This window comes from Odocoileus virginianus, chromosome 16, assembly GCF_023699985.2.
Source record: "Odocoileus virginianus isolate 20LAN1187 ecotype Illinois chromosome 16, Ovbor_1.2, whole genome shotgun sequence".
Classification (NCBI taxonomy): Eukaryota; Metazoa; Chordata; class Mammalia; order Artiodactyla; family Cervidae; genus Odocoileus; species Odocoileus virginianus.
The window spans coordinates 18490269-18510440 of record NC_069689.1 but is presented as its reverse complement, the minus strand read 5'-3'; the positions used below and the strand labels follow the sequence as shown (position 1 = coordinate 18510440).

Sequence of the window (20172 nt, the reverse complement as noted above, 5' to 3'; positions counted from 1 at the left end):
CTTTTTGCTTTAGAAGCTTTACATGTCAGCTTAAGGGAGTGTCACGGGGCGTCCCCTGGGCACCATGGCCCCTGCAAAAAGAATTCAGTATTTTGGGTCCTGCCTTGTCCTGGATCTCATTTGATCCAAAGATAACTTTGCATGGATAGGGTTACTCAAAGTCTAGGAGGAAAACAGATGTCTCTACAAAAAGCCTGTATTTCAGAGTACAGGGGCTGCTGTGGGGATGAAACGTCAAGGGTTGCAGTCTGACATCTGAGGATGACCTAAGATGACTCCGCTAGACTCCAAGTCACGTCTGCATCCTTTCTAGCAAAGACTAGTGCCACCTGTTAGACTCTCTACAAGCCATGCTGAAATAGTCCGGGGAATATAAAAGTGTTTCTTATGTGTCTTCCTAACATTGGAGATTCAACAAGGCCATGGTATGGAGAAAAAGGGAGGGGGCACTTTAATTAAGAAAATTCAGAGGCTTCATGTTCACATATGGCAAAAACCATCACAATATTGTAAAGTAATCATCTTCCAATTAAAGTAAATATTTTCTAAAAGAATAAAAAAAAAAAGACTTCAGAGGCATCACAACCAAGTGTTGTATGTGGTCTTGTCTGGGGTTCTGATTCCCATTTCGAGGATGTGCACCTGGAAAGGCCTGGCAGACAAAATGCTGTGTTCTGGCAGATACCAGCCACCGCCTGCCCACGCGGCCCTGAGCCGACCTCAGTATCACTGGCCAGACAAGGGTGTGATGAGACTTCAGATGATTCTAGGTTCCCAGCCTCAGGGTCTTTCTGCCGAGGTCCCAGACATCATGTAAAAGAGACATGCCATACCTGCTCAGACCTGTCTGAGTTCCCGACCCAAGGAAACTGTGAAAGATATATGTGATCATTGTTTCAAGCCACCAGGTTTTGAGGTGACTAATTAGGCAGGAATAGATCATTGTAGTAAAAGTAATACAGCCATGGAAAAAGAACAGAAAATGAATAAAAATGGAATAATCACACAATATAGGTGATGAGAAGAAAGTGATGCTATTTAACTGAATTTAAAATTCAACAGGCACAACATTGTAAATCGACTATCTGTTGTTGTTTTTCTTGCTCAGTGTCCGATTCCTCTGCGACTTCAGGGACTGCAGCCTTCCAGATTCCTCTGTCTATTGGATTTCCAAGGCAAGAATACTGGAGTGGGTAGTCATTCATTTCCCTTCTCCAGGGGAGCCTCCCAACCCAGGGATTGAACTTGCGTTGGCAAGCCAGTTCTTGACCACTGAGCCGACAACTGTGTGCTTTCTTAGTTGCTCAGTCGTGTCTTTGCGTCCCCATGGACTGTAGTCCACCAGGCTCCTCTGTCCATGGGGATTTTCCAGGCATGCCATGCCCTCCTCCAGGAGATCTGCCCAACTCAGGAATCAAACTGGGGTCTCCTGCATTGCAGGCGAATTCTTTATCAACTGAGCTACCAGGGAAGACCCGCCGCCAGCTATACGTCAATTTTAAAATTGAATTTTTAAAATAAAGGATAAAGAAAAATTCAACAGAAAGCCCAGCAGAGGGCGCTGAGGAACTGGAGTTAATCTTTTCGCGGCTTCTCTCGGGTCACGTGCTCACCTTGCACGAATGTGACTCGCTGGTTAGTTCAAGTCTGGGTCATGCATCCACCCCTGGACTATGACTAAGCTATGGCGTAGAGAATTCCCAAGCAAAACCCGGGCTATGGCTGGAAGAAGAGAGAGCAAACGCGGTACGGAAGTCCTGGGGGACATGCACATTTCTTCTGTCTCTCTGCTTTCCCAAACCAGGAGCAGTCACTTAGAGAAGAAGCCTGTGCTTGGAGCATCCGAGGCTCGGTCATCCCTGCACGGGAAGACTCCGCTCCGGCCGACTGGGCCTGGCACATCCGCTCCCTGCGGAAAAGCTGTTTAGCTTCTACTGTGCTTAATGCATTACCCATTACTATGAAAAATAAGAATGTAGGGTTGGCCTCTTGGAGTTTAGCATCTTATGTTTTTTTGAGGTTCTAGTTTACTCATTTACAAATCTGTAACCATTACACCAATAGGAAGTATTGATTGGAAAAAAGCAGACACTTCATTTTTGGAACAAGGATAATTCTGCCACCCAAAGACAGCTACTGTTAACATTTTGATGTATGCTTTGTCAGATTTTTTTCTTTACAAATATATTTGTGTGTGTTGGTCAACACAAAAATGAGATCGTTCCATAAATACTGTGGTACTCAACTTTTTTTCACTCAGTAGGCTATAAATCTATTTGTATATCAAAAAACATTTTTCTGTTTGGCTGAACCATATGAATTACCAAAATTTAACCAGTTTTGAACTACAAAAACAATTGCATATGGCTTCACCCAGTACAATTTTGTTTTAATCACTACAGATTCTATAGCCCTTTGCACATGGCTTAATGTACTCAACTTGGTGCCAATAGTAAAGAACTCACCTGCCAATGCAGGAGACATAAGAGATGTGGGTTCAATCCCTGGGTCCAGAAGATCCTCTGGAGGAGGAAACGACAACCCACTCCAGTATTCTTGCCTGGAAAATCCCCATGGACAGGGGAGCCTGGCAGGCTACAGTCCATGGGGTCACAAAGAATCAGACACGGCTGAAGCTAATGAGCACCCACACGTGCACATCACTTTTTATTGATGCATTTAGTTTTCAATTTTTTTCACAATGATTAAAAATTATTGCAATGGAAAGCCATTCTTTGTGGCCATTCTTAGTATCTTAGGATACATTTCTATAAATGGAATACATTAGATTAAAGACATGAAGGAATGCACATTTTATTCTTTTGAAATTAGTTTTTATTGGAGCATAGTTGATTTACAATGTTCTGTTAGTTTCAGGTGTGTGACAAAGTGAATCAGTTATACATATGCATATATACACTCTTTTTTATTTTATTTTTTAAAATAATATTACTTCTCCCTCTCTCTTTTTTTTTTTTTTTTTTTGCCATACCCCTGGGCATCCTACTTGATCTTAGTTCCCTGACCAGGGATCAGCCTGTGCCTCCTCCAACGGAAGCATGGAGTCATAACCACTGGGCTGCCAGGAAAGTCCCTCCACCCCTTTTTGATTCATATCCCATAATCATCATTAAACAGTACTGAGTAGAGTTCCCTGGGCTATACAGTAGGTTGTTATTAGTTATTTATTCTATATATGGTAGTGTGTATATGTCAACCCCAATATACCAATTTATCCCTAACCACAAAAGAATGCACATTTTAAAAGATATTTTTGGACTTTCCTGGTGGTCCTGTGGTTAAGACTCCGAACTTCCATTGCAAAGGGGTGTGGGTTACATCCCTGGTTGGGGAACCAAGATCCCACCTGCTGCTCATGACAGAAAAGAAAAGTGCTTTTGCTGAATACTGAAGGAATAGTTTCTGAGAAGCCAGAGCTGGTGGGACAAAGTCTCCTCTCCACTCCCAGGAGGATGGGAGTGTTAGGGGCCCTAGAGGATATTGCTTCTCCCTTAAAGGGAAGAAGGTGAGATCAGAAGGAAATCAGAGACAGGGAAGCAGCTGGGTATTTACTGCTTGGAGTAGAAAGAGACTGAGGAGGCAATTATGCTTGTAATTCTAAAATGCTGAACATACGCTGGTTGTAAAACCTAAGAGGACACATGGCAGCCTTTAGAAGGGACAAACAGCAAATCTGTTTATTACTCTGATACATGAAAGTGTTAAATTGGAGACAAGCAATGTAATGGAGGATTTTTTTTTTTAACCTAGATCTAATAGAGGAATTGTATCATTTAAAGAGAAAGTACAAGGGAGAAGTAACAAAAGCGTAGACTCTGTAAAACAAACACAAAAACCAACCAGGAGCTGTCATAGCCTCCGCAATGGCCCCCAGTAGTCTCACCTCTTAGAATTCACACCTTTGTGCCATCCTGTCTCCTTGAAAATGGGCTGGACTTACTGCCTTGCTTCTACTCTAAATTTGAGTAGAATTTGACAGAAGTAATAGGGTGCCACTTTGGAGACAAAAATCATAAAAAAAGACTGTGGCTTCCATCTTGGGTGCTGTCTCTTTTGAATCGCCTGCTTCTGTGGAAATGGTGGACATCAGCTGCTGTGTCACGGGCAGCTATGTGGCGAGGCTTGCATGGGTGAGCCTGGAAGATTTCCCAGGCAACGACCGCAGCCCTGACCAACACCTCTGTCAGGCAGCCCGGACCTCCCAGTTGCTCCCAGGTTCTCCATCCACGGATCCACTGTTTTCAGCCTCCGGAGGCAGTTAGTTGTGCAACAAAGGAGAACAATAGCTGCTTGCTGAGCCCTTACTTTGTAGCAGGTACAGTTCCCTGCACGCACCATTATGAGTCTTGACAATGACTTGAGTGAGTGCCATAATTACTCCCATTTTCAGCCGAAGAACCTGAAGTCCAAGAAAGGGTTAGTAAACTTGCCCAAACCCATCAAGTTAGAAAATGGTGAAGCTGGAATCTGAATTGAAGTACTCAGGGACCAGAGTCACGCTTAAACCTGCTGCACAAACTTCACTGGATAGAATTGCATTACTTGCCCGTGCCTAAAAAGAGCAGTTTGGTAAAGAGGACTGAATCATCTTAAACTAAATCAAGATTTACCACCTCCACTGCCTGCAGAGGCTAGGGAAAAGCTAGGTTTCCCCTGAAGTTCTCAGCTCTGTAAAGTGGGAGAACACATCTGGATTTGGGTACAGAGGAGGAAGGGCTAGCGGTTGCTGGCTGGTAGCTAACTATTGTCTCTGCTGCAGCCTAAGCTGGGTTGCATTATTATTATTTATTTTGGAGGGAGGGAGCGGGGAGTGGTGATGGATAGGGCTTCAGGGTATGTGGTCAGAACCTGCTTTACCAGTGATTATATTCATGTTCTCATATCCACTCTTGAAGAAGTGCTAGCTCCACTCTGAGCCAAGATACTCTGGAGGCCCTCTGGCACAGTGGTTAAGATCCTTGGCTCTAGAACAAACAGATCTTGGTAGCTCCCAGTTGTGTGACTCCAGGCGAGTCATTTTACCTATCCAAAGGTCTGTTTCCTTCTTTGAAATTAAGCATAGAAATATGCCAAGGGTTGTGGTCAGAATTAAATGAGGAAACAAATGTAAAGCATTTAGCACAATGCCTGACACATGGATGTTACTCTTACTGGTTAGTCGCTAAGTCATGTCTGACTCTGCAATCCCATGCAATGTAGCCCGCCAGGCTCCTCTGTCCATGGGATTTCCCAGGCAAGAATTCTGGAGTGGGTTGCTATTTCCTTTTCCAGGAGATCTTCCTGACCCAGGGATGGAACCCGCGTCTCCTGCATTGGCCATCAGATTCTTTACTACTGAGCCACCAAGGAAGCCCTGACTGGTACACAGGAAGAGTTTAACAAATGATATTATATATGCCATCATATTAATTATTATACAGCATTATATATATCATTGTGTATACTCCAATTATCATTATGTATTATTACATCAGAATGCTATGATTAACTAAGAAATATTTATAACCTTCAAAGTATGAAACACCAGGTTGGGTATATGAGAATACAACGCACCTTGATATCAGGGAAAACATAGAATCTAGTTAGGGAGTTAGCACATTCATCAAAAGATACCCTGATAATATTTGAGAACACATGTTAAGTGACAAATATTAGGCATTTAGAGTCTAAGTTAAGTCTAAATTAAGAATTTAGAGTCACTTTTTACATTAAGGATATTTAAATAAAGATAATTAGAATGTCTTTTGAGTCACACAGTATTAGAGTTATAAGGGATCATGTAACTGGAGAAGGAAACGGCAACCCACTCCAGTATTCTTGCCAGGGAAAACCCATGGATAGAGGAGCCTGCTGGGCTTTTTGGTCCATGGGGTTGCAAGAGTCAGATAGCACTTAGCAACTAAACCAAGGGATCACAGTTTTTGTAGGAAAGTAAACTGAAGTCCAGGAGGAATTAAGTGCTTTTACTTCAGGTCATAGAGCAAACGAGAAGTAGGTGCAGATTTGGGCTCAAGTTTGGGCTTTGACACTAACTAGTGTGTGTTCTTGAGCAAACCAGTCACCTTCTCCGAGCCGCCCTTGCTTCACTGGCAAGACCCCAGCTGTCCAACTTCCAAACCACCTCTCTGGGTGGTGACTAAAAGCCTGACTACCCTATTTTACGCTGAATTATTTAACAAGGTAGGCTTCCCCAGTGGCTCAGCAGTAAAGAATCTGCCTGTAATGCAGGAGACATGGGTTCAATCCCTGAGTCAGGAAGACATCCTGAAGGAGGGCAAGCACCCCACTCCAGTATTCTCGCCTGGAGAATTCCCATGGACAGAGGAGGCTGGCGGGCCACAGTCCATGGGGTCGCAGATTCAGACACGACTGAGCGATAACACACACCATGAGCATAAGAAAACGAAGACCTCTGAAAGCAGGCTTGCTGGTAGCAGAGGCAGGAAAGCGTATGGGAACCCATGACAGCTAAGCATTAGTGCTGCTGGCCTAAATGTCGTTCTTTTTAAGAGATTTTCAGAAATTGATCTCTGAAACCAGCTACTTTTCAATTTGTGAAATGCTCTGACTGGGACTGAAGAGGAATCATGAAGAATGTTTTTCTTTTTTAAAAATATTTATTTGGCTTGTGCCAGGTCTTAGTTGCAGCATGCAGGATTTTTTATTTTCCTTGTAGCATGCTGTATCTCTAGTTGTAGCTTGTGGGATCTAGTTCCCTGACCTGGGCTCCCTGCATCGGGGGTTCAGAGTCATAGCCACTGCACCACCAGGAAGTCCCACCGAAGATCTTTTTCACTTGTACAGATGGATCATTCCATTTGTCATGGCCAGGCCTCTTTACCAACATAGGAGATTCTATAAACAACAAGGTCTTACTGTATAACACAGGGAACTGTATTCAGTGTCTTGTGACGGGGAATTCCCTGGTGGTCCAGTGGTTAGGAGACTTGGCGCTTTCACCAAGGTGGCCCTGGTCAGGCTCAATCCCTGGTCAGTTCAGTTCAGTTCACACTCAGTCGTGTCTGACTCTTTGTGACCCCATGGACTGTGGCACAACAGGCTTCCCTGTCCCTTCACTACCTCTTGAAGCTTGCTCAAACTCACATCCATCAAGTCAGTGATGCCATCCAACCATCTAATCCTCTATTATCCCCTTCTCCTCCTGCCTCCTGCATCAGGGTCTTTTCCAAGGAGACCGCTCTTCGCATCAGGTGGCAAATTATTGGAGTTTCAGCTTCAGCATCAGTCCTTCCAGTGAATATTCAGGACTGATTTCCTTTAGGATCAACTGGTTGAATCTCCTTGCAGACCAAGGGACTCTCAAGAGTCTTCTCCAACGCCACAGTTTAAAAGCAGCAATTCTTTGACACTCAGCTTTCTTCATAGTCCAACTCTCACATCCATACATGACTATTGGAAGAACCATGGATTTGATTGGATGAACCTTTGTCAGCAAAGTAATGTCTCTGCTTTTTAACATGCTGTCTAAGTTGATCATAGCTTTTCTTCCAAGGAGTGATTCCACAAGCCAAATGATGTGGCCAAAAGAAAAAGAATTCTGTGATAACCATATGGAAAAGAACATACAAAAAGAATACATACACACACACACACACACACACACACACACACATATATCTCACTGAATCATTGTGCTGCACAGCAGAAATTGACATTGTAAATCAGCTATGTTGTTGTTGCTTGGTTGCTAAGTCCTGTCCGTCTCTTTCTGCAACCACGTGGACTGCAGCCCACTAGGCTCCTCTGACCATGGAATTCTCCAGGCAAGAACACTGGAGTGGGTTGCCATTTCCTTCTCCAGGGGATCTTCCCAATCCAGGAGTAGAACCTGCCTCTCCAGCATTGCAGGCGGATTCTTTGCTGCTGAGCCAGCGGGGAAGTCCCAGTATTATACTTCAAATTTTTTAAAAAAGATTTCTAGAAGGGTTGTGGACCTAGAGAGGAAGTCACAGTTCCAGATTGAGCATTTAAACATTTTTCCACGTAAAGCCTTGAGAAATTTTCCAGTCTTTGAAGAAGACAGGCATGATGCCACTTACGTAAGAAATAATTCCATTCCCTCCTTTGGCCTGGCCAAGGCCTAACCTGAATCCTTACCGCCACCTGGTGGTTTGTAGATGAATAAACATTTTGGGGAAGGGCCCTCACTCCAGTTTCTCACTCCCTAGTGATCTAATTCCCAGGTCATGTGTTATTTACCTGCCTATATATGTAAGTACCTATGTATCTATTTCAACAAACAACTTATTTCAAAATAGTTTGATACTTTCAGAAAAGTTACAAAGATAGTACAGAGAATTTTTTTTGTTTCTTGTTTTTTTAGACATTCATCATTTTTATTTTTCTTTGATTACTAGAGCAGCCAAACAGCTGCTGATGTCTTTTAGCTACAGATATTTTTTTCCCCTTGTGCTACTCAGTAGGTCCCTGTTGGCTATTCACGTTACATACAGCAGTGTGTCTATGTCAACACCATACTGCCTCACTATCCCTCCCCATACCTTTCCCCTCTGGTAACCATAATATTTGTTGTCTAAGCCTGGAGTCTGTTTCTGTTTTGTAAATAAGTTTAGTTGTATCTTTTTATAAGATTCTGCATATAAGCAACATCATATGGTATTTGTCCTTCTCAGTTCAGAGACTTTGTGTATACTCACGTAGTTTCTCCTTTTAACAGCTTTCATTACCATGGTAATTTGTCACCTCCAAGAAACCAACCTTGATATGTTACTAGTCACTACACTCCAGAGTATATTCAGATTTCACTCTTCCACTGAGATCCTTTTTCTGTTCCAAAAGCCTGTCCAGAATACCACACCACATTTAATTACCAGGCCTCCTGACTCTCCTTTGGTCTTTGACAGTTTCCCAGTCTTCTCTTGTTTTTCCCGATCTTGATAGTTCTTAGGACTGTTGGTCAGGTCTTTTGTAGAACGCCCCTCAGTGTGAATTAACCTGGTGTTTTGCTCAGACTAGACTGGGTTATAGGTCCTGAGGACGTGAAGCGCCCTTGTCGTTACATCATATCAGAGACACATGCCATCAACGTGACTGATCCCTGATATTAACCTTGACCAAGAAAGGTAGTCCTTGCCACATTTCTTCACTGAAAAGTTCCTGTTTTTCCTTTCCATATTCTATGTCTAAATTCAGTCCACGTTTAAAAGGGGACAGGAATAAATTCCACCCCCTATCTCACACACTAGTAAAGTAATACTCAAAATTCTCCAAGCCAGGCTTCAGCAATACGTGAACCGTGAACTTCCAGATGTTCAAGCTGGTTTTAAAAAAGGCAGAGGAACCAGAGATCAAATTGCCAACACCTGCTGGATCATCGAAAAAGCAAGAGAGTTCCAGAAAAACATCTATTTCTGCTTTATTGACTACACCAAAGCCTTTGACTGTGTGGATCACACAGTGATCCACACTAAGCTGTGGAAAATTCCGAAAGAGATGTGAATACCAGACCACCTGATCTGCCTCTTGAGAAACCTGTATGCAGGTCAGGAAGCAACAGCTAGAACTGGACATGGAACAACAGACTGGTTCCAAATAGGAAAAGGAGTATGCCAAGGCTGTATATTGTCACCCTGCTTATTTAACTTATATGCAGAGTACATCATGAGAAATGCTGGGCTGGAGAAAGCACAAGCTGGAATCAACATTGCCGGGAAAAATGTCAATAACCTCAGATATGCAGATGACACCACCCTTATGGCAGAAAGTGAAGAAGAACTAAAGAGCCTCTTGATGAAAGTGAAAGAGGAGAGTGAAAAAGTTGGCTTAAAGCTCAACATTCAGATCCAGTCCCATCACTTCATGGGGATCACTTCATGGGGATGGGGAACAGTGGAAACAGTGGCAGACTTTTTTTTTCTGGGCTCCAAAATCACTGCAGATGGTGATTGCAGCCATGAAATTAAAAGACGCTTACTCCTTGGAAGGAAAATTATGACCAATCTAGACCGCATATTAAAAAGCAAAGACATTACTTTGTCAACAAAGGTCTGTCTAGTCAAGGCTATGGTTTTTCCAGTGGTCATGTATGGATGTGACAGTTGGACTATAAAAAAAGTTGAGCGTAGAATTGATGTTTTTGAACTGTGGTGTTGGAGAAGACTCTTGAGAGTCCCTTGGACATCAAGGAGATCCAACCAGTCCATCCTAAAGGAGATCAGTGCTGGGTGTTCATTGGAAGGACTGATGTTGAAGCTGAAACTCCAATAGTTTGGTCGCCTGATGCAAAGAGCTGACTCATTTGAAAAGACCCTGATGCTGGGAAAGATTGAGGACAGGAGAAGGGGGCAACAGAGGATGAGATGGTTGGATGGCATCACCAACTCAATGGACATGGGTTTGAGTGGACTCTGGGAGTTGGTGATGGACAGGGAGGCCTGGCCTGCTGCAATTCATGGGGTCGCAAAGAGTCAGACACAACTGAGCAACTGAACTGAACTGAAAGGGGGAAGTAGTTACACAAACGATTTGAAATTCTTCTGAAGAAAAACTGCACTTTTCTCCCACGTTTACTTAGAATGAACTCATGTACGTTTCTTTTGTACTCTGGGTTATAACCCCATATTACCCTATTCAGTTTGTTCCTCAAATTGTGGCTATTGCCAGGGGGAGCTCTTTCAGGGTGGCTCCTGTCGCCAACTGATTTTTGCTCCATAGAAACATTTTTTGCATATATATTTTTCATGTAAAAAACAACCATTTAGAAAACTAAGAAACAACCCAAAGAAAACCAAATTATCCTTATAACCCCATCATTTTGACACAGTTGGTTAGCCTTTTGGTGTTCTCTTTGTCTTTTATGTTTTTTAAATATAGATTTTAAAGAATATCTGCTTCATAACTACTCATGATTTCTTAAACATGAGTGCCATTTTTTACAATTCTGTAGTGTTTACCAGATGCACATGTTAGAACACCTTAAGAAAAGCTCTCTGGAGTCAGACTTTGTGCCTCCCCCACCCTCTGGTCATTGAATCTGAGTCTCAGTCCTCTCATCCGTAAAAGAGAGGAAGTGATGATATGTTTTTCACAAAACTTAACAAAGCAGCACATAGTTGATTAAGATCAAGGACTCGAAATAGACAGCCTAAGTATAAATCTTGACACTGTTACTTAGTTAGGAAAGCCTGGGCAAGTTACTTGACTTCTCTTTGCCTCCCTTGCATCTGTAAAGTGGGAAAACAAAAAGCTTTGCTTTCAGTATTGTTGGAGGACCTAATGCATTCAGTGGTGTTCAGTGCTTAGTCCACAGCAAGTGTTCAAAGTCAGCTGTTACTGACTCTGGGTAGATCTCTCTCCATGGCTGGGCTTATAACCTAAATTTAATTATACAATCACCCCCCTCCATCTCAATGCTTCACATGCAGGAGGGGTGCAGCATTTATTAACATCTATGTATGCACACATTCACAATGTCTGTCAGCAAAACACAGCTAAAACCACTTCCTAAGATGGCAAATGACTATATGCATAGAAACAAGATCGGAGTTACATCTCTGATTTTATCCAGAGTCTATGTGTCATCTCCTGTTTAGCTTCTTTTTCCTCACTTTTGGGCTTCCTTGGTGGCTCAGATAGTAAAGAATCGGGTTTGATCCCTGGATCAGGAAGATCCTTTGAAGAAGGGAATGGCTAGCCTCTTCAATGTTCTTTACTGGAGAATTCCATGGACAAAGGAGTCTGGTTGGCTACAGTCCACGGGGTCACAATGAGTTGGACATAACAAAGTGACAAAAACACTTTTATTACACACTTGTATTTGACAAGTTAACATTACATACATTTAAGGAGGTACAACAAGATGGTATGATATGTATTTAACCTTCTGTAGGGGGAACACAGGTGAATTTATGAAGAATGAAAGCATGATATTTATTCATAACAGAAACATTATACTATGACTTTGTATCTAAACCCAAAAGTGTATATCCCAAAACTGGTTCTTTGGGGCTCTTTTTATTAAAGACTTTCAGTATGATCTTTCAGCAATTTTCAACTTTCATGCTTTCATTCTTCCTTTTTGAGACCAAATCACTAGGCCATGTCCACCCTCCCTGCTGCCCACTGGCTTCACAGGTTCTCATACTCCTCATTACAGCGTCCAGTTGGCAGTAGTGTTTAAGAAAGATGTTGTCTAGGGACTTTTCTGGTAGTCAATGGTTTGGACTCCGCACTCTCACTGCTGAGGGCCTGGGTTCAATGCCTAGTCAGGGAACTAGATCCCATATGCCACAACTAAAAACAAGATCCTGAGTGCCACAACTAGAGATTTTGCATGCTGCCTGCATGCTGCAACTAAGACCAGTCACAGCCAAATAAATATGTTCATTCATTCGTTTGTTTTAAAAAAAGAAAGATGTAGTCCACACTAATTATTAAATGTTGTTAACAATCTGCCTGACTTTCCTTGTGAGGCTGGGTCCAGACACCCTTAGGACTGCTTCTCTTTCTTGGCAGTGGGAAGAACACGGGTCTTGCAGTAAGGCAGATGACAGAATTCTGAAACTAGTTGTTTCCCCATTTTACAGGATTTTTACAACGATTAAGTGAGGAAGTACATGGACCATTTAGTCTAGTTTGCCATCCAGAGGTATGCAATGATCCCATCTTTCCCTTCACCCTCCAGATTCAACACACTGATACCTTGGGACCTGCTACTTGCAATCATTTGTGCAGTCTCATTTCATTCCATTGTGTTTCAGAAGGTCCCACCAGCATTCTCAGTTTGAAAACCACTCCCTACCCCTGGGCACCAGGAAGAAACTGTCCAAGGGACTAAGTGTCCAAAGGACTAAGGCTGTACAAATTCAGTGGCTTTCAGATTCATGCTTTTGGAACACTTTGTTCACGTGAAATCGCTCTTGGAAACCTGGCATAAACAAAATAGGTAAAAAGGTCATTTTATTCACATTTGTTTATTTTATAAATTCACATCTATAATTGAACTGAATTCAATCTATAATTAAATGCAACCTATTAATGTGACATTCACAACTAGATGCTTTGATGACACACATGAGAAATCTGGGGTTAGAGATGACAGCTGCAAACTCACCAACCACAGCATTGAATTCTGCCTCTTGTTTTGATGGCACAGAATCAATAAATTCCTATTCACACAGAAAATAAAAACCACCGCTCATGATCTTCATGATTAATATAGGGCCAAACTTACCTAACTGGACATCCTTGGTGGCTCAGATGGTCAAGAATCTGCCTGCAGTGCTGGAAACCTGGGTTCGATCCCTAGATTGGGAAGATCCCTTGGAGAAGGGAATGGCAACCCACTCCAGTGTTCTTGCCTGGAGAATTCCATGGACAGAGGAGCCTGGTGGGCTACAGTCCATGGGGTTGCAGAGTCGGACATGACTGAGTGACTAACACACACATACACGCCTGAAAACTACCTATGATGCATCATCACATCGGACACCTATACTGGCCCCCTACTATCACACAAGCCGACATCTGAACGAGATCTGATCAGCACGTGCACCTGAGCCACGCCTGGACGTCCTCTCAGAATATCACATGTGTATAGTGATGACACTTTCTGTACAACTGTCAGTGACTAAAAAACAAATTCATGGGCTACACCCTTCTAGTCAACGACTAGAGAGACATTTAGGAGACACTACATAGGCACGGAAATGACAAAGGATTATACTAAGAACTGCAAAAACATGAGCTACTTGGCAGCACAAGATTGGTTAATGTCTATCACTGAACATACAGACTATTCTGCCTCTATGCTCTGCTTGCTGAAGATGGCCCTTCCTGATTTCCCAAGATTCAGGTGAAATGTCCCTCAAGTCCTGCCTGGAGGAGGGCATCCTCCTCTTCAGCTGCCTCTTCATCCTTTATTAGTGTCAGTAACTCGAAGAAGCCTGCCTGCGCGGTGTTCCGTGGACTGCTCCAGCAAGGACCTGCTCCACGCTCACTCAAAGGCTCCTCTCTCTACCAGTTTCTGTAGTCAAGTCTCTAGCCTTAGTACCTAAGCAGACAATTTTCTCCCTCCTTCTGGTAAGTGGTCAGGTATTTGACCTGCAACTCCCAGAGCCTGCAAGCATTCAGGAGTTGTGATTAAAGGATTGTTTATCTGGAGGACACAAATGATACTGGATGCTGGGTCTCTAAAGCTCTCTAGCAATCGCCTTCTTTTTTCAGTATCTTACGTCTTTCATATCCTCATAATTTGGGTAGTATGAAACAGCCAGGATTCAAACTCTTCTTCTGGCTCTGGAGGATCACTGCCTGAGAAAACTCAGTTTTTTGTATTTCAGGTGTTGCAGGGCAGGCTGAAGAGCCTCAAGAACTGTCAGCCAACAAAGGGGCTCGCATTCCTAGGATCACATCCTAGTCTAGATCAAAGGGTCGTTTCCATACGCAAGAGCTCTAGTAAACTCACCCTCACCCTAACCTAACAATGTCACGCCCTCCCCCTCTTAAGAGTTCATTTAATCTGCTTAAAAATTCACTATCTGGATTTAGGGGGCTTAATGATCCCTCTTCAGGCGCCCCCGCCTCCGGATATCTCCTTAGGGACCAGAGCAAGACTTGTTTCCTCAGTAAGTCCTACTAAGGCTACATTCCTGATCTCGTCCCCGGGACGATGTCCCGAGGAGTCGGTACTCCCCCAAGGGGGCTACACCAGTTCGCAGATTTCTGCCACATCACAGGTCTGGGCGATGCCGGCAACCAAAGGCGCTTTCCGTGAGTTCACACCCATCTCTCTACACCAGTCTCCTAAGAGCCTCGGCGTCATGGTGCCCCAAACAACAGTTTTAAATTCCAATTTTTCCCACACCACTGACACCACAGAAATTCACAGTATTTCTCCGCGGTACTAGAGTTAAGTCTGGTCAACGTCCGGAGTTTCGACGGGCTGCGAGGACGAGGCAGTCAGGTCAGTGTGAAGGTGTCAATGAATGACCCGAGACTCGAGCCCGGAGAAGGCCCACGCACCCGCGCCTGCGACCAGTCCCACTGCGGCAAGGAGTCACCGGAACCTCTCGGAGTCTCGGGTCTAGCTGTCGGTGTCTGAGTCCATCGCCTTCAGTCGAGGCACCAGGGCCTGCTCGCGACGCTTCCCGGACCGCTAGGCCCGAGGAACGCTAGGGCCGGCCTCTTCTCCACTCGACGCACACCCGAGGGGGATAGCAGAGGCGCGCCGCGGGACAGCTGACCGCCCGACGCTGCGGAGTTTTCCGCGGGGCGGAAAAGCTGGGGAACCAGAGCTGCGAGAGAAGCACTAGGGCGAAGCTTTGAGGAGGGCTGAAGCTACCAGGCCCGGACGGCCGCCCACCAGAAGGGGTTCTTGGTCACCACCCGCGCCTCCGCAACTTTTGCCAACGAGACAGCTGGAGCGATTGGAGCTCGCTGGAGGCGGTGTTGCCGCGGCCTGACGTCACGGGGAGGGGGCGGGGCAGCGCGCTTCCGGCCTGAGCCGGAAGCCCCGAGTGTGGCAGCATCCGGGACGGCGGGCAGGCGGGCCAACCCGGAGAGGAGGTGAGACCCGGGACCTGCCCAGCTCTGCAACCTCGGCCGGTGGCCGCTGCCCGGCACTGGGCTCTCGGCGCTGCAAGGCGGAGAGGCCCGGGTCTGGCGCCGCCTGCGCAGCCCTGGTCGCGGCCAGCGGTCCCTGCTGCGCGACAGGGGGCGGGGCCGGCTGCAGGGAAGGCCCAGGTGTCGGGGGAAGCCTCCCGGCTGGGCCGAGCAACACAGGCTGGAGCTCGGGCAGCAGCGACGGGGGCCAGCCCGCCGCGTGACCGGCTGCAGTCACGCTGTGCTTAATCACACTTAGTCTTTGCTCCAGGCTGGCCGTGCTCACCATTCTCCCAGCCGGTGACCCCGGGGGATTTCTTTTATGGTGGCTTTTTCTCTGAAATGCCAAAGCAACCCGATTATTCAGAACTGAGTGACTCTTTAACGCTTGCCGTGGGAACAGGAAGATTTTCGGGACCACTGTAAGTGTTTAAGAGTTACTGTCTTAACCTGGGGGCTCCAACATAGGTTTGACTTGAAGAACCAAGCGTTCATGTCTGCAGCTATACTATTAAATCAGAAAATATCTTAACTGTTAACAGTGAAATGTTCCGTAGGAAATTAATTTAATTACAGTTTAAGGGGCGGTGTGCTGGACCTGTTTAAGTCAGATATAGTGATTTATCTGTGGGCTTCAATAAAAAGCATGCTCAATGTATAATGAAACTTTATCATATCTATTACATAAAACAACCTGTAAGTTGTTTACATTTCTTAATAGATGTAAATTTAGTTATTTAAAACGTCAAAAGTGCGTAATGGGGTAGAGCTCACTAGGGAAAAAAAGTTAAGTATATTTGGAATAGTTGCCATGACAGCATTACTAGACCCTAACTGAGTTGTTGTTTTTAATTGGAAGGCACAGAGCATGGAGAATGATGAATTTCCGTCAGCGGATGGGATGGATCGGAGTGGGACTGTATCTATTAGCAAGTGCAGCAGCATTTTACTACGTTTTTGAAATCAATGAGACTTACAACAGGCTGGCCTTGGAACACATTCAACAGCACCCAGAGGAGCCCCTTGAAGGAACCACGTGGACACACTCCTTGAAAACTCGGTTACTCTCCCTGCCTTTTTGGTTCTGGACAATTGTTTTTCTGATACCTTACTTACAGATGTTTTTATTCCTTTACTCTTGTACAAGAGCTGACCCCAAAACGGTGGGCTACTGTATCATTCCCATATGCTTGGCAGTTATATGCAATCGCCACCAAGCATTTGTCAAGGCTTCTAATCAGATCAGCAGACTACAACTGATTGACACATAAAATCTGTCATCATTTTTTCCAAGTACAAAACTGCCAGTACGATATGGAGCCTGATCACAAGACTGCAGTTTCTTCACAGATCTCAGGAAGTTGTGGTGGGGCAGAAGCTTTTTAAAGAATGTGGCTAGGGGGCTAACTTTATCTGAATAATGAATTTTTAGGTAAAGACTGAGAATCAGTACTACAAAATCATGTGGATGACTTCAGATTTTGGAAGTAAAATTTTATCTGTTATTTGCATTCCTTAGAAACTTGAATAAGTACCTGGACTCATATTTTTATTTTACTGTGCAACATAGTGATAATTCAGAAAATTTTCCTTTGGGGAAAAACGAATATGAACATTTCCATTGTGCTTAATGTAAAAAGGTCCAAACATGGTCATAAAATTTAAATTTTATACAATTACTTGGCTTGCTTTAAAATTCTTCAAACTAAAACACCAGTTCATCCCATTGTAGCTAAGGCACTGTGCTCGTTTGCTATTAGCTTGTGAGAAATTGGTATGAAATTATTGAGGTGATGGGTGTCTTGAGAAGCAAAATGTGATCTTCCTTTTGGTAATGCTATGGGTTCTATCCATTAGCTAGAATTATTAATGCAACTTAAAAAAAAACTACTTGGGGAAAGACAATGTTTGAAAGCTGAGCAATCTAACATATAGAAGATGGAAACAAGGTGTTCAATGAAAATAGTCCAGTCCCTGTCAGATGTGTGCTATCTGAACGATGCTCTCAAGTCACCGTCCCTCTGCTTTTCTTTTCTGCCTGAGGTCGAGTCTTCAGGCGACAGGTTAACTGTGTGAAGATGTGATTCCTGCACTGCCTCTTTTGCATTTGTACTCACTACCTCATGTCTGGTAACAATACAAATAACTGAAAAATGGAAAACTAGATTTTAGGATTTTTTTTCTTTTTTTCTGGGTGAGATCAAGATATATTTTTATAGTTATGTCATCAATACCAGAGAAATGTTTTACACTGATTTTTAATAAGAATCATAACATTTTTTGGTGCTTCTTCTCTTGGGCTCTAAGAGCTTTAACATGAATCAACTCATGTAGTCCTCCAACAGCCCTATGTTATTATTATCCAGATTTTACAGATAAGGACAGTGAGCTGCAGTTCTGTAACTTGCCGAAGGTCACACAGCCAAGAAGCAAAGCCAGAGTCTAACCCGGCATCTGATGCCTTTACTCCTAATCCCTGAGCTGTAGGGCTTCTCAGAGATGACAGATGTTTCAGCACTGGGTACTGTCTGCCTAACCATGCTAATAAATGGAAAAGAACTGAGAAAGGTTTTTCTCAATTTGTACGAACCACTGAAAATCAAAAAGTTTCCAAGCAACTTCAACTCAGGTTTGACCAGAATGGAAGGCTGAGCATTCCATCGGAAGCTTTTACTTGAGAGATAAAGCAGGTGCCCTTGTAACTCAGGAGAGGCACAATCAGATTCTTCTCCAGTAGTCTCATTTCTCTCCTTTACTACTTCCAAAGGTCTAGTTACTGAAATGTTTTTTTGCTACAAGATGCTGATACAGAGTCTTCAAATTAAGCAACAGTTTGAAATACGTGTTTTTCCAAGGGTCCAGTAACCAGATCTCTTGCATCTTTTGAGTACTTACTAAAAGTATGCATGGCTGCAGGCAGATTCCTGAGATATACACATTCATGCTGCATTAGAGTTCTATGATGCAAGCATGTGTTGGTACTAGTACCACTTTACAGAAGAGGAAATGAGGAAGCCTGAGGCACACAGAATTAATAACTTGCTGTTGGTCACACTGCTAGTGGAAGAGCCAGGATTTGAACCCAGGCTAATCTGGCTTCAGATCTCCAGCTACATCATTCTACTATACTGCTTATCAAAAAAAACGACATAATTTAAGAAGTCATTGCACAGTTTCTTGTTTTGTTTGATTTGTCCTAAGGCAGTGCTAGTTTGGAAATGATTTAAGAACATGATTTCCATCACTTTTTGTTTTACAAATGATGTAATGAAAGGTTTGTGAGTTTGCTATTTGTCTTGTAGTAATTCCTTATTTTATTAAGGTAGACTTTTTTAGACTTAAAATTCTAGTATTTTGGAATTTGCTAAGTAAACACTCAGTCCATCGATTTTTCTTTTTTTTTTTTTGCCATGCAGAGCACCATGCAGGATTTTCATTCCCCAAGCAGGGATTGAACCTGTGCTCCCTACAGTGGGGGCATGGAGTCCTAACCACTGGACTGCCAGGGAATTTGGGGACATTTTCTGGTTTTAAAAACGCTACATGGAGGGAAATGGCAACCCACTCCAGTGTTCTTGACTGGGAAATCCCATGTACAGAGGAACCTGGCCTCCATGGGGTCATGTCTGAAGAGGAAACGGTCCCACAAAAGCTGAGGCACTTGTCAAAGGCCCCTCTAGAGCCCATAACCACAACTACTGAAGCCCACGCACCCCCGAGGCTGTGCTCTGCAACAAGAGAAGCCACCGCGATGAGAAGCCCACACACCGCAACTCTCCCACATACTGCAGCCAGAGAGTAGCCCTGTTTGCCGCAACCAGAGAAAAGCCCATGCAGCAACTGAAGACCCTGCACGGTCAAAAAGAGGCATTAAAAAAAAAAAAAAAAAGTTTTAAAGGGAAAAAAGTAATTCCCTTAGAATTTGATTCTACTTCAAACAAAGCTTTCATAATTAATAAGCTTTTCTTTGGGAAAGTGGAATCATCAGATAAAGTGCTCTGAAGTGACAGCACCCACAGAATAATCAAACCTGTATGTTTGTTCACCATGAGTTGTGTTAAAGTCTTTGTTAGAATTATCTACTGCTGATTTTCTTCTTGATGGGATTTAACGTTCTCAATCTAACACTGGCAGAAAAGGTTACCACAATACCACATGACTCATTTTTGCATCAAATAAGTGCCATACTTTATAAGTTCTCCAATATGCTTATAATGTTCTACATAATTCTAGACCATGGTTGGGAATCATCATGCATTGATATTGTTGTTTTGGTCTAAGGCAGTGAGTAGGTCTTGAACTGTGTCTGAATATTAGAATCACTCAAGGAAATAAAAAAACTGCAAAACTCCTCATATAAACAATGCTAGGGTCCCTTCCCAGCTATCAATCCCTGGGAGAGGGGCCAAGGCAATCATGTTCTGGGAGCTCTTCAAGCAAGTCTGTTAGGGTTGAGAGTCACTGCGCTGGAGTGTTGTTTTATTTTTTTCTTTCTTTTGGGCCAGGGGTTTTTATGCACCATAAAGCCTCAACTGTTAGTCATTGAGAGCTCTCTTTAGAACAGTGTTA

General features: G+C 43.6%; 2 protein-coding genes and 1 long non-coding RNA gene across 4 annotated transcripts in view; 1 reads left to right on the top strand and 2 right to left on the bottom strand.

Annotated features, from left to right (window-relative positions):
- GON7 (GON7 subunit of KEOPS complex) overlaps positions 1–20172 on the bottom strand; it is a 73000-nt gene that overhangs the window by 37294 nt on the left and 15534 nt on the right. The window lies entirely within an intron of this gene.
- On the bottom strand, positions 11788–15493 carry LOC139038704 (uncharacterized). The gene is made up of 2 exons (XR_011491786.1): positions 13235–15493; positions 11788–12928 (listed from the first exon to the last, which is right to left on the bottom strand). It is a non-coding gene; the product is annotated as an uncharacterized lncRNA (long non-coding RNA).
- On the top strand, positions 15473–17279 carry LYSET (lysosomal enzyme trafficking factor). Of its 2 annotated transcripts, none has more exons than XM_070477933.1 (2): positions 15473–15567; positions 16463–17279. In XM_070477933.1, exon 2 carries the CDS (start codon positions 16479–16481, stop codon positions 16872–16874), a length of 396 nt encoding a protein of 131 aa, XP_070334034.1. In that variant the 5' UTR covers positions 15473–15567; positions 16463–16478; the 3' UTR covers positions 16875–17279. The 2 variants fall into 2 exon arrangements, with proteins under 2 accessions (XP_070334034.1, XP_020731621.1); XM_020875962.2 differs by lacking the exon at positions 15473–15567 and adding an exon at positions 15574–16025.